The sequence below is a fragment of the Gymnogyps californianus genome, chromosome 2, assembly GCF_018139145.2.
Source record: "Gymnogyps californianus isolate 813 chromosome 2, ASM1813914v2, whole genome shotgun sequence".
In the NCBI taxonomy this organism is placed as follows: domain Eukaryota; kingdom Metazoa; phylum Chordata; class Aves; order Accipitriformes; family Cathartidae; genus Gymnogyps; species Gymnogyps californianus.
In genome coordinates this window covers 66849137-66862254 of record NC_059472.1, presented here as the reverse complement: position 1 = coordinate 66862254, position 13118 = coordinate 66849137, and the positions used below count along the sequence as shown (strand labels likewise).

Below are 13118 nucleotides of genomic sequence, written 5' to 3'. Positions count from 1 at the left end.
CTCACAAATCTGTATCTGTTTGTATGGACAATTTGTCTCATCCCTTCAAGATAGTCCTTGGCAGTACTAAAAGCCTGAGTAGATGTCAGATCATAATTCATTTACTAGCTGTAGAGGAAACACAGCCTCGACATGCTGGAGAAGTGGGCTGATGGTTCAGCAAGGAGAAGTGCAAATTCCTGCACCTAGGGAGGAACAAGCCCATGCACCTGTACATACTGGGGGCTGACCAGCTGGAAAGCAGATCAGCAGGAAAGGACCTGGACGTCCTGGTGGACACCAAGTTGAACGTGAGCCAGCAGTGAGCCCTTGTGGCAAAGAAGGCCAATGGTGTCCTGGGCTGCATTAGGAGGAGTGTTGACAGCAGGCTGAAGCAGGTGATCCTTCCCCTCTATTCTGCACTGGTGGGGCCACGCCTGGAGTACTGTGTCCAGTTTTGGGCTCCCCAATACGAGAGGCATGGACATACTGGAGAGAGTCCAGTGAAGGGCCATGAAGATGATGAATGCACTGGAGCATCTCTCCTATGAAGAAAGGTTGAGAGAGCTGGGACTGTTCGGCCTGGAGAAGAGAAGGCTTGGGGCATCTCATCAATGTATGTAAATACCTGAAGGGAGGGTGCAAAGAAGAGGGAGCCAGGTTCTTGTCAGTGGTGCCCAGTGACAGGACAAGAGGCAATGGGCACAAACTGAAACACAGGAGATGCTGTCTGAACATTAGGAACACCATTTTCACAGTTAGGGTGACCAAGCACTGGCACAGGTTGCCCAGAGGGTGGTGGAGTCTCCATCCTTGGAGATACTCAGAAGCTGTCTGGACATGGTCCTGGACAGCCACATCTAGCTGATCCTGCTTGAGCAGGGGTGTTGGACTAGGTGACCTCCAGAGGTCCCTTCCCACCTCAACCATTGTGTGATTCTGTGGAAGAAGAAAAGCTTCCTTCCTTGATTTGGGTTTTTTTTTTGATGGTGCTCTAGAAATTCTGAACTGTATTGTGTCAGATGATACTGCAAAAGATGGTACATACCAAAAATATAACTGATTTGTTTAAAACATATCTGACATTGAGATTAAGGGCCTGGAAGGGTATGTCGTCTTTAGAAGACAATGCAAAAGAAAAAATGAACCATTACAATCAAAATTTTTTAGAACACAATGGAAATCAAGAAAGGGGAAATTTAGGTAGAAAAAACAAAGAGCTAATGAATGAGAGATTAAATAAAACCATAGTCGACCTCCTGCGCGTTATGCCACATAAGCATGGTGGCATCTTTGCAGTTGCATTTTTCAGAGTTGCCTCTTTTGAGTAGCTGTTTATGCTGGGGTGAAGTGCACATATCCACCTTTTTCTGTGGATGTCTAGAAGAGCTTCGAGCTGTGATGTCTGAACATTTCTCTCCGTTATTTAAGATCAAACTCTGGGTCTGCTCTCTGTAATTAGGAGGTCTGCTCCTTTCTTGCATATCTCAAGTATGACTTTAGCAGCAGCTTGCCTGCTAGTTGTATTTTTGATAAATTTTCTTTGAATAACGAAGAGAGCACATTCAGTCACTTCAGGAGGAGGCTTGCCGTGTGCCAGTTAAAACTGAAATATGTTAAAAATCATGAGGACTTTGGCTGCATTTTGGAAGTCTGTATAATGTGGACCTTTAAGTACTACTTTTTAAGAATACATTTTTAAATTGCTTCTGTTTTTAAACTTGTCCTGTTCATATGAAGCAATTCAAATAGTAGGACCTGCTTTACTAAACATGCCATAGAGAGTTATTGGAAGGTGGCTGAACGTTCTACACACTTAGAATATTTATTTCTTATTATATTTGTTCAGTTAACCGTTCATTAATTAGCTAAAAACTACATAAAGGTATAATTGTTATTCCATTAAGAATAAGCCAGTGTTGCTTTAAGAAACGCTGTCCAATATGAATCTTCACCTCAAGAGTATGTGAATTGAATAAGTTGATGCTCCTCATGCAATGAAAAGAACTTAATAATTTATCTTAATTAAAATCCATTCTAATATTTGATGTATTTTTCTGTTGACAAATATGTTAGATTTCAACTTCTAAATGGCTCCCTGCATTATGCTTGAGTATGACCATGCCATTTCAGGTGCTTTTTATAGCATGTCTTTTAGTGAGAATCTCTATATGATAACTTAAATACGTTCCCTGGTAAGAGTTTTGCTGATGAAGACCAGCCCCTGACTGGATCCGGAATCATTTTTAGCATGGAGCATTCTTGTCTCCGTGGACAGAAGTAGGTCTGTTCAGTGTGGCACACAAAATTGTATTTGTTTTTGAATACATAACTTACTAAGACTGCTCTGTACACCTGGATGGAAAGACAAAGGTTTCCCAGTCTTGGTTTATGAAGATAACGAAGTGATTGCTGCTACTTAAGTATGTCTTGACAGCAATGAATTGATTGGGATCCCAAGCTCTTCTGAGACAAATTGAGTCAGGTCTTACACCATTCATCTCTCTCTTAAGTTTTCAGATGCTTCCCCATTCTTTCCAGCCTTGTCTTCTCTGAATTCAGATATTTTTCCATGCTTTGTTAATTTTTACATCCAGTGGTTTAATCTGGTTTCCAAAGAAAATGTTTGGTCTGTTTCTCAGTCTACTTTAATAACTTCTGCCCGGCTGGCTTTAGCCAACTTTGTCATAAGGATAGAACTTTGATACATTGTTTTAAATCTGGTGATAATGCATAGCTGATGACAGCTTCAGAGAAGGAAAGGTTGCAGTGGAGTTTAGCAGTTCTCTTTGCAGTGGCTTGCCAGTGGCCTCTTGAGGTCTGTATTTTCTGGTTAATTAGCAAATGTGATTTGGAGCCAGCTGGTTCAAAGACATGGAGAGCTGATAAGGCTGGTGTGTGTGGCAGGCAGAAAGGGATGGTATAGAGAGAACCGAAGGCACTGTGACAGTGAGTTTTGGGGGAGCATAGGTGAGGAGTAAAGGAGAAGATTGGTGTGAGGTTACTGCACTAGGGGAAAAGGATGTGGAAGATAGTTCTGGAAAGCAGGAATTTACTGGTTCTCAGCTACCTCGCAACCTGTGTACTCCCTTGTCTTCAGGAAGTTCTGAATTTTTCACTTGCATGTTGTCTCTGTTCTTTTGTGTGGCTCTTTCACAAGCTACACAAGAAGATGTGTTTCCATGGTTTAGAAATCTATCCAGTAGTTGTTTTAAAACATTTTGGTACTTCCCTATGGAGTTAAACGTAGATAGTTGCAGATACAGATTATAGCTCTTCTATGTATGTGTGTATGTATAAGATCAGAAGATTAAGAAGCACTACTTAAGATTTTTGTATATTTTCTTTCTAGTGGCAACAGAACCCTTGATAAAAGCAGTATATACACTATACCAGCAAAGGAATCTCCTCTTTCCAGTTCGTACATTACTTTTGAAATTTTTCAGCAGAGTTTACCAAAAAGAAGATTTGAGGACTCAAAGAATCAGGTAAAAAACCGTTGCATATTCTTTTTCATTTCAACAAAGTATGTTTATTTCAGAAGTTAGAATACTGAATTTCTATGTAGATGTTATAAAACTTCATTCTGAATCTGTTTTGGCACTGTCACTGAAATTTGAAAGTTTAGCGTCTCTGTGAGATTGAGATGTGTATTAGCTTAGTTGTCTTTTTTTCTTAACGTAAGTTCTAGATAGATGTTAAGGATTTAAAATTTAACTTGAAGTACACTGCTGCAAGCTCATTGTTACTGGCTGTGTGGTAGTCAGTAGATGTGTCAAGATTGTGCAGCTGTAGCCATGGAGCATTTCCATTACTTCAGCTCGAGGTCATGGACTTGTGGCTTAGTGCCTTTGGAGGTTTTGGTAGTGCCTGTCTAGCCTTTTGTACTTATTTTCTTTAAGAAAAGTATTTTTCTGTTGTTTTGGGTGCATGGTTCTAAAGAGACTAGGTTTAAGAAAATGTTCTTGTCCTTTTGGGTTCCCAGTTTCATGCATCTATTAGCTATCTGACTTGCTTCAAGTAAGAGGAGATTATTCTCTATATTGCTGTTACTACACTTTTTCATCATACGATTTGTCCAAATTGTCTCCAAGTCTTAACTTTTCCAGAACATATTTTTCAGCCAAGTCATCTGGTTCCAGCTACGTAAAATCCTTTAACACAGATCAGGCTGCATCAGTCCTACCTCATTTGAGAACTGCAAAGGGACATAAGATCATACCTATGATACCTGTTTCTGCTACTAGGTAAAAATCAAACGTCAGGGCCCCTAGAAGTACTGACATCCACTAGCAGAGTCAAGCTTTGGGGAAATTGTTCTCTTCTGCAACTCCTTTGCTTTGTTAAATCTTACGTTGTGGTAATGCCTGAGTACATGTAATTAGATCTACAGCCAGAAATATCTAACACCACCCTATGAGCATTATAAAAAGTGTGGGGAATTTGACAGGCAGGAAGAAGGCTTGGGAATATCCCATTTTCCTCCTCTTTTCACCCAGAGTGGAAAAGGTCTTTTTCATACTGACTAATTTCCCCGAGGTTGCATAACCACTGTTTTCTGTACTTACCTGGAAGTCTTGAGCATCTCATCCAGTTTCATGTGATCATCTAACTATCTAGAAAGCTTTAACTTTCTATCTTTAGACATCACAAATAGCAGTAGTTTTCCTGCTGTTCCTCTTAGTCTTCTACATGGAATTGTGACACTTTTAGTAACAGAAGAATGAAATCTCAAAAATTCTTTGCAAAAAGGATAATTGCACTTATGTCTGACAAGACATTTTCAGACAACGTAATGTTTGTGTACTATACTGATCCATTTCTTTCCTTTAGAAACAAGTGGGTTTTTTTCTTCAGGATGTGGACTACGCAGTAGATCCTGGGTAACGTTCATGTTGTTCTATTCAGTTTGACGTCATAGCTCCTTCAGCCCTCCTGTGACTGCTCTCCGCATTTTTTTTTTTATTTTCTCAGAAGCTTGTCAGGAGCAGTCTAAGAAGAGCAGAATTCATGTTGGAACATTTTCCAAAGGCGTTTAAGTGAAGCTGTTTATTTTTCAGGTGTATCTGATTCAAAGGCTAGGTAGGAGCTTTTAGCCTATTGTTGCTCTGTGAAAGAAAACTTGATTGATTTATTACAAGATTCAGAATTAATATTTTGGTCTTGATGTTAGTTATCTTCACACCTAATCACTACACACATATATGTAGTCATTGTGTGTATATATGCATATACTGTGTGTGTATACACACGCACATATGCGCATATATACTGGCAGAGACTTAAAAGGCTATTTAGCCTCACAGCCTGCCTTCAACACTGACCTATGTGAGATGCTATAGGAAGAAGGCAAGAATTACTTTTCCATAGTACTCTCAGCTTCCAACCATTTGAAGCCTGTACTTCCTCACTGTGCAGAGCTTCTGTGTGTTTAGTATCGTTCAGTAGCTGTCTTTTCCATGAGCGTTTCTTGGACTGGTCTATATCAAGAGCAACTGCAGCATCCTCTGGCAAAGAGTAACAAAGCTCAGCTGTCTGAAGACCAACTTTCTTCTGTTTGTTTTGATCCTGGCTCCTTCTAGCTTCATTTGATACCAGCACCCACTTCTTCTGTGGGAAGAGAAAGCAAACGTTTTATTCCCATCCACCATTTGCACGTCAAGTGATTTGAGACCTCTGTTGAGCCTACCTCCAACTCACTTCAGTTGTCTCTTTTCCAGGCTTTTCCTACTGTTAAAACACAATCTCTCTATGCAAGGCCCTTCCCTCTTATGTCATGGATACTTAGTTTCCTTAAAAAGTTTTTGGTGAGGGATTTTGTCAGGTCTTTTGAAAATGAAATAATTTTTATCATCATTATGCTATTCCTGTTGACACCTTCAAAGACCTACTTTGAACTTCTTGATTTACACTCGGCAGCTTCTTTCATGTAATCATCACTATAGTAGTAAGCTGACGTAATGCTTTTGGTTTATAAATGATACTTGATTTGATAAACCAGGGTGTCATAGAAATTGTAGCCCATGAAAGACAGGATTGGTCTATAAGATTGTTTCAGTTTGAGCTAGAAAGGATAAATAAAACCAGATCTATAATGGAGGTTGTCAGGTTTTAAAGCTCAGCACCGAAGATGTTTAAAGGAAAGGAAAAAACTTAGTGAAGTTTTCTGAAGTATGAACAGGCCAATTGATTGGAATGGGGAAGGAGGTCTGGAGAATCAAGTCATAAATACAAATGAAAATTTGTCTTAGGCTAGGGAAGAGCTTGTCCAAGTTTTTTTTGCTGTTTCCTGACCAGCTTTTAGGGGATGTTTATGGTAAACAGCACTTACAGAGAATAGGAAAAAAGGAATTGATAAGCAAACTGGTTTCATTCCTATTTTTCTGACAAGCAGGTTAGAAATATCAATTCCTAAATGTCAAGCTGAATTATTTTTTTCATAGGATGTGAAAATAGCAACAGCTTCTTAACCATCACACTGTAGGGTAAGGAAAGAAATGGGTCTGAAATTAGGGTGAATTCAGGTTGTCCTTCCATATAAATAATACCTTGTCACATTTTTCACTAAAGATTATTATAATTCGTGTCAAACAAGGGATGGTCAGGATCCTCAGATATGGAAACAACAGCGCTGTAAACAAAAGTGAGTTTAATGCTGCCAAATGAATGCAAAAGAGGAGGATTAGGTAAATTTTATTCCAGACGCTTGAGAGAACTGGTGTGTGAAAATTCAGGTAGTAAGAACTTTGACTATTACCTTTTAAAGGCATGTAATGCAGTCTGGATTTGGTATAAAAGACGGCATCTCACTTAAAGAATAGCAGTGTGTACAGTGGGATACAGTACATAGGTGACAACAGTGGGAGTGGTAAAACTGGAGAGAGTGCTTATACAGTTCCTCAGAGCTCTTCTGAAGCTAAACTTCATGTTACTGTTAACGACTGGCACACAAAGCACGAGCGTGCCAATAGAAACTTTCTGGTGACATGTAGTTCAGAAGCATTACCTGAACAGAGGAAATGAGAAATAAACCAGAAGAATTGGATTACCTGAGGGAATGGTAGAAGAGGGAAGAGGTGTATTTGTACAAAACAAAAATTGGTGCACTTAGCAACTAACAGGATTTTTTTAATGTAAAATTCAACCAGGCAGTTGCAAACAATAATCCTGTGGTTGATCTTTCTCCTTCTATATGCTGCCTGTGTACTAAGATTGGGGGGTGGGGGGGAAGCAAGTGTAATTTTTAAAGATACTAAGCTGTAGCACAAGATACATGGAAGTATTGTAATCTTTGAACAAGATCATTTTGATACCTCATTCAGTTGACTTTATTTGTAGTTACTTATGCCCAAGAAAGCCCAAATTGTAAGAGCTGCAGGGGTCAACCTAAGCTGTGGATTCCTTCCTCACACGTTTGAATTGGCCAAAACATCTCAGTTGTTTTGAGCTTGAGGCTCTGGGTGTAGAGTCAATAGAAAGCTAGACATTCCAGCAGAACAAGTAAGATCTTAAGTAAAAAGCCTCTTTAAATTTAGCAAGGGAAGAGTCAGATCAGCTGAATGTAGTGAAACCCATGGGCCAGACAGATACGCAGGGATATTCCTGAGGTTGCTGAGAAAGTTGTCTGGCGAAAGTGAGGCCATTGTTTGTCATCCATGAAAAAGCATGGTGACTGCGGGAGGTTCTGTATGAGTGGAAGACTGCTATTAACCCATCTTGAAGAGAATCTGGGGAGTTTCAGGGTGATGAGCCTCGGCTCGGTCCCTGGAAAGATCATGCAGCCCTTTGCTTGGAATTAATGTGTGAACATGTAAAGGACAAGCAGGTAATCAGGAACAAGCTAGCACGTATATAAGAGCAAATCATGCTTTACCAACATGATAGCATTCTCTGACAAATGACGCATGGCTGCATGAACAAGGGGAGAGTGACACAACACGCTTTGTTAATAAGGTTGTTTGGTGCTGTGTTCCACCAGTTCTAGTTTTTCATTCTGCTTTAAGAGGTATCTGAATCGACAAGCAAGACATCAGCAAAGGTAGAATTGAATTTGAAAGTCTAGTGTGAAGAGTAGTAGCTCAGTTGGGGGGTTCAGTGGTATTGAGGGTGTAGTAGTCTCATGGCTTTTTAGCCTGACTCATAACTCATTAAACACAAACTGATAAAACTAACGATAAATGGAAATTTTGCTTTGCCAGCATACGGTCAGTTCATACAAATACTTTCTGAAAGAGTTGAAAATATGCAGTGCAAAACCTATGCATCGAATAAATACTTCTGATGTAACTGTAGCACACCAATGTGCTCAGGTCTTCTGGTGAAATGTTCTCGGCAAATCACAGTATTGCAGTTTATTGTAATGTAATTGTACCTGACATTAAAGCAACTTAGTCAAGACTGGAAGGAGTAAGTTTGTGTGGGTTTTGTGTGGGTCCCCCCCTCCCCCCAACTAATTTTCCTTCTTTCTTTAGAAGTCGAAGTAAAGTTTTATCTCGTTGGCTGGCTGGCTTACCTCAGCAACTTGCTCTGCTTGGCTTGAGAAACCCTGAGCTTTCAAATCAGCTGATTGATATCATTCATTCTGCTGCTTCTCGTTCGAACAAGGAATTATTACAAAGTTTACAAGCCACTGCTGCTCGAATATATGGTAAGACTTTTACAGTACAGCATAATGAATTTTGTCCGTCACTTGGCAGGAAAGTTGCAACGCACAGAAAATTTCCTAGGTGAACGTGAAGTCTATGTGTGTGGGGCAGGGGTGGAGATCAGTTCAGTCCCTTATAATAAAGGTTAAAATGAACTATGTGTGTCATACTAAAGGCTAGTAAAAAGATTAAAATCTTTAGTTCAAGTTAGCAGGACTTTAATCTGATAGAGTAGAAGCTTCAGTTTTTGTGAAATCTGCTGCTGGTAGTATTGCTTCTCCCCAGTTTTTGTTTTCTCCCTTCGGTGTTCGTTACATTGTCCTCCCTTCCGCAAGTGCTGTAGGCTCTTAACTAAATACGAGTAGTTAGGAAAGAGCGGGGTGCCTTGCAGGATTGTTGCAGCGTCTTGCATGAGATGCTTATGCTGTGGCATTGTTACGAAGTGCAACTGTGTGCGTGTGTGTGTGTGTGTGTGTATTTAAAAGTAATTGGACGCCCGCGTTTTGATTCCCTGTCTGTGTGCCGGTAGATCCGCTAGATGGCACCCTGGTCCTGCTGCCGGCGGAGGCCCAGCGGCGGCTGGTGCAGCTGGTGTACTTCCTGCCCTGCCTGCCCGCCAGCCTGCTCGCCTGCCTCAGCCGCTGCTGCATTATGGGCAGGATGTCCTCCGAGCTGGCGGCTACGCTCATCGGGATACTCCACATGAGGTACAACGGTGAAACGTGCATTTCAGTTTGCTGTAAACAAACAAAAAGCCACTAAAAAAAAAAAAACCAGACAAAAAAAACCCCAAAACCCACAAAAACCCCAGGTGTGAACATTTATTCATTAAGCATGAACTTTGTTACTGGTTTGCACCAAAAAAAAAAAAAAAACAATGTAGCGCACAAGAATTGGCATCATGGAGAAAGTTAATACTTCCCTCAAACTTTACTCCTAGCCTTTCACTTCGGCTCTGTCTTTAGACTGACTGATTTTCTCCAAAGCTTGATAACAAAATCATGTCAGTTACTGTAAGGCTACACGGTACTGAGCACCTTCTATCCAGAATGTCATCACCAGTGGTCTTTGTTCTGCCACTGATTGCAGCTTTTCCTTGTAAATACTCTGACCTGACACTGTTTGTAGTGAGAAATAACAAACCGGTGTGTATTCTCATGTTCTTCTTTCTTTCAGATTTTTAAAGCTCGCTTTTCCTATAATTACCACACTTAAATAGCCAAATCATAGTTGCTAGGGAAGTGTCTTGTTAGAAATTATTCACGCTCTTGTTATTTTTGTCCTGGCTTGAAAGAGGGTAAGTTTGTCTGTGAAGTCAGGGAGAGAGTCTACTGTTCCACTGAACTGAGTGGAAGGCTTGCTGGGATTTCACAAGGGTGTTTTCCTTTGCTGCTTCTGGAAAAAATATACTTGCTTTTCTCTATTGCTCAATATTGTTGAAGCTTGGATAAATAAGCAGGAATTAAGCTTATATGAATTATGCTTAATTTTTTTCTTAATACGTTTTGGAACTCCAACGTGTTTTTATTGAAATAGACACAACGCAATGTCCTGTCAAATACAGACCTGTTCATACTAGCTGTATAATATGTGAACAAGGTGACTAACGTATGAAGTGATGGCGATGAAATTTATAATATCCTATGTATAATGCATTACCACTATAAAAATGAAATTCTGTCTAGTTTTGGGAAGGCGGACCTCAAATTTTATTTTTAAAAAAGAAAAGTTCTCTGCCATATACTGGAAATTCAGTGGCAAACCATAACGGATTCAAAGACAGTCACTGTAAGAACTAAAGTCAGTAATAAGCACTCAGGTGCTTATTTTGTTGTTAGATCTTACCGGATTTTCCGTGTGGGAGATTTTTATAGTATTAGTATAACTGTTTTCTGAAGATTATCAGAAAGCTGCAGGTGGGCTGTGGGCATTTGATCCTTTTGGCAGAAGATGCAAGAGGCAGCCGGAGGGCGGTGTTCTTACCAAAAGTAGGTTACATCCTGACAACAGAGGAGGAGGAGCAACCTCTCATTTTTCAGAGGTGCAAAGAAAGTCTTTTGATTTTAATTTATGGCATTTGGAACATGTTTTAAACTAAGTTGGATTCAAAGATTGTGGATTATCTACCCAAGAAGTCAATCTGAAATAACTAGATGAGAAAAAAGCACTGATGTAGTTATATTAGTGCAGTTTCTTGTATTGATAAGCTTTAACAGTCCTTCTTTCTGGAAGATTGCAAGTTCTGATGAAACTTGGAAAAGAGAGATTACTCTTGATTGAGCGTTGTTTTTCTTTGATAAGGCTGTTCCACTTCATTGAGAGGAATCAGTGTTAAAAACAGAAACTTGATCAGTTTTCTTTAGAAACGCATCTGAAAATAACGGTAGTCCTTGGAAAGACTAAACCGAGTCTTTTTTTAGACCAAGTGAATGCAACAGCATTGAAAATACATTCTCATCTATATAGCCAACTTAAAAACTTGTACAAGTTTTAAAGAGCTTATTGCTGACACATTTTTTTAGCTGTGGCTCAGCTTCTTAATATATAGGTGAAATCTATTTTGTGAAAGACTACTTTTTTTTTTTTGCTTATCGTCGTAACTGTAGACGTTTTTATCCTAAAAACTTCATTCTAGGATGCCTTAAAGAATTAGAGAACAGAGATGATGTCAGAAATGTTAGTGGCTGCTGAGGGCAATGTCCAAAAAAAAAAAAGTTGCTTTGGCAACTGAAGCATGCAAAGATAGGGAGATAAGTAGCAATTAATACTAACTTCTCAAGAACGGAAGAGTTCTTTTTCCTTGGAAAAGAAGTTGTACAGTTAAGGAAACACTAGTAGGTTTTCTAGATATGAACCTTAGCTGGACTTTATGAGCTTCATAACCTGTTGTTGCACATAGGATACGTGAACTAATTTTCTACCTCTTATCAGAAAAGCCAAGCTGGATTACTGTGTCCAGTTTTGTGGCTTGCTTGTAGATAATGATGTAGACAAACTGGATTGAGTTTAAAGGAGAGCAGACAAAGAATGATAGTCTGTAAATTGTGATAATGGGGAATGACTGACAAATTGGCATTGTTAGGCAAATAAGGCTGGGAAGGAGTGGGAACCATGTGTGGGAAGGAGGGGGAACCAAGGCTGTTGAAAGGAATGGGAGAATACAGTTTTAGCAGGATTAGAAATACAGACCTTAAATGTCAGAAAAATGTTTTGTTTGAGCGCTAGCAAAATTTTCTAAAAGCAGAGATACATACTGGAATAGGCGGTGCAGGCAGAGGGTAAAATATACTTTACTGGAGATAGTTAAAATCAGCTTGGACAAAAGCATATCATGGATGGCAGAGATAAAGCCTTGAAGGAAGTAGAGGGACTAGGTAACTTCTGGTAATCATTTACAGCTGTTGGGATGCTCAGAGTTAAACCTGCAAGTTTTTGAAATGCATGGTACTATAACAAAAGGTATATAATTTCACAGTTTTCTGCCACAATCTGGTTCATGGGACACTTTCTGTAGTTTTAGATTATGATAGTTTTGCATAGAGAAACTGATACAAATCAGTCCATCGGGAGACGTCATTTATGACTAAAACTGATGTTGTCGGTAGATGGCACTGTTTTTCTTCCAGTACGTTCATGTTCTATTTCGTGAGGGGGGAGTTTTTATAAATTTCTTTTCTTCTATGCCACCTGCTTATCTGTCATGCTTTAAATAGATTGCATTCAGGAGCGTCAGAGGCTCATTGCTGTATTTGGTGATTGTTCTTAATTTCTTTAAAAGCCTTTATTTCCGCATTATTCTTGACTGGCAGAGCATGTATGTTTTTACATGCATCTGAGAATGCACATACATACCCATGTATATTTGCCAGGGAGAAGCTACGTTAAGGTGAATTTGATGAGAGTACATATGGATGACAGTAAGGCTGTTGCAGTTATTCGAGGAACAACCATTATAAACTCAAGGAACTCATAGCTTTTTTTTTGTGTGTGTGTAAACTATAGCAGTGGATAGTAAGTGTGTCCAGATGGCTTAAACCACAGCCCTGTGATGATGTCGGGCAGTAACATTAATTTATAATTATTGCATGTTAACTTTTAGAATTTTTTGTTGAATAGAAATTAATTTTGAAGACATTCAATAGTTTCCACTTCTTATTTTTGCAATGGTGAAATAAATAGCCAGGTGGTCTGCAGGAGCCCATTAAGTGAGCCACAGTGGGCTCTGTGTGCTGAGAATGAAGATGATGTTGACAGTATTTCCATATACAATGAGAAGGTTTCTGAGCCTGGGAGGGTGATTATCTGTACTGTTAAATTATTAGGATGGTTCCTGTCATGCTTTTCGTCTGTATTCACTAAAGCTTTACCAGTTAGCACAGGCCAAGGACTGTTCTGAAAAGAAAGCTGAAATGCAGCCACCCCGTTTTGATTGCTGGTATGAACATGGCCAGATTTACACTAATTGATCTCTGTGCCAATGAACAGATGTTGCTG

The 13118-nt window shown here is 39.5% G+C and overlaps 1 protein-coding gene across 1 annotated transcript in view; it reads left to right on the top strand.

The window, feature by feature from the left end:
- Positions 1 to 13118, top strand: part of TEX10 (testis expressed 10) — a 62972-nt gene that overhangs the window by 16946 nt on the left and 32908 nt on the right. Inside the window, exons 7-9 of the mRNA XM_050891735.1 lie at positions 3332 to 3467; positions 8451 to 8626; positions 9154 to 9331. Coding sequence (XP_050747692.1) covers positions 3332 to 3467; positions 8451 to 8626; positions 9154 to 9331 — 490 coding nt within the window. The remainder of the gene's footprint in view (positions 1 to 3331; positions 3468 to 8450; positions 8627 to 9153; positions 9332 to 13118) is intronic.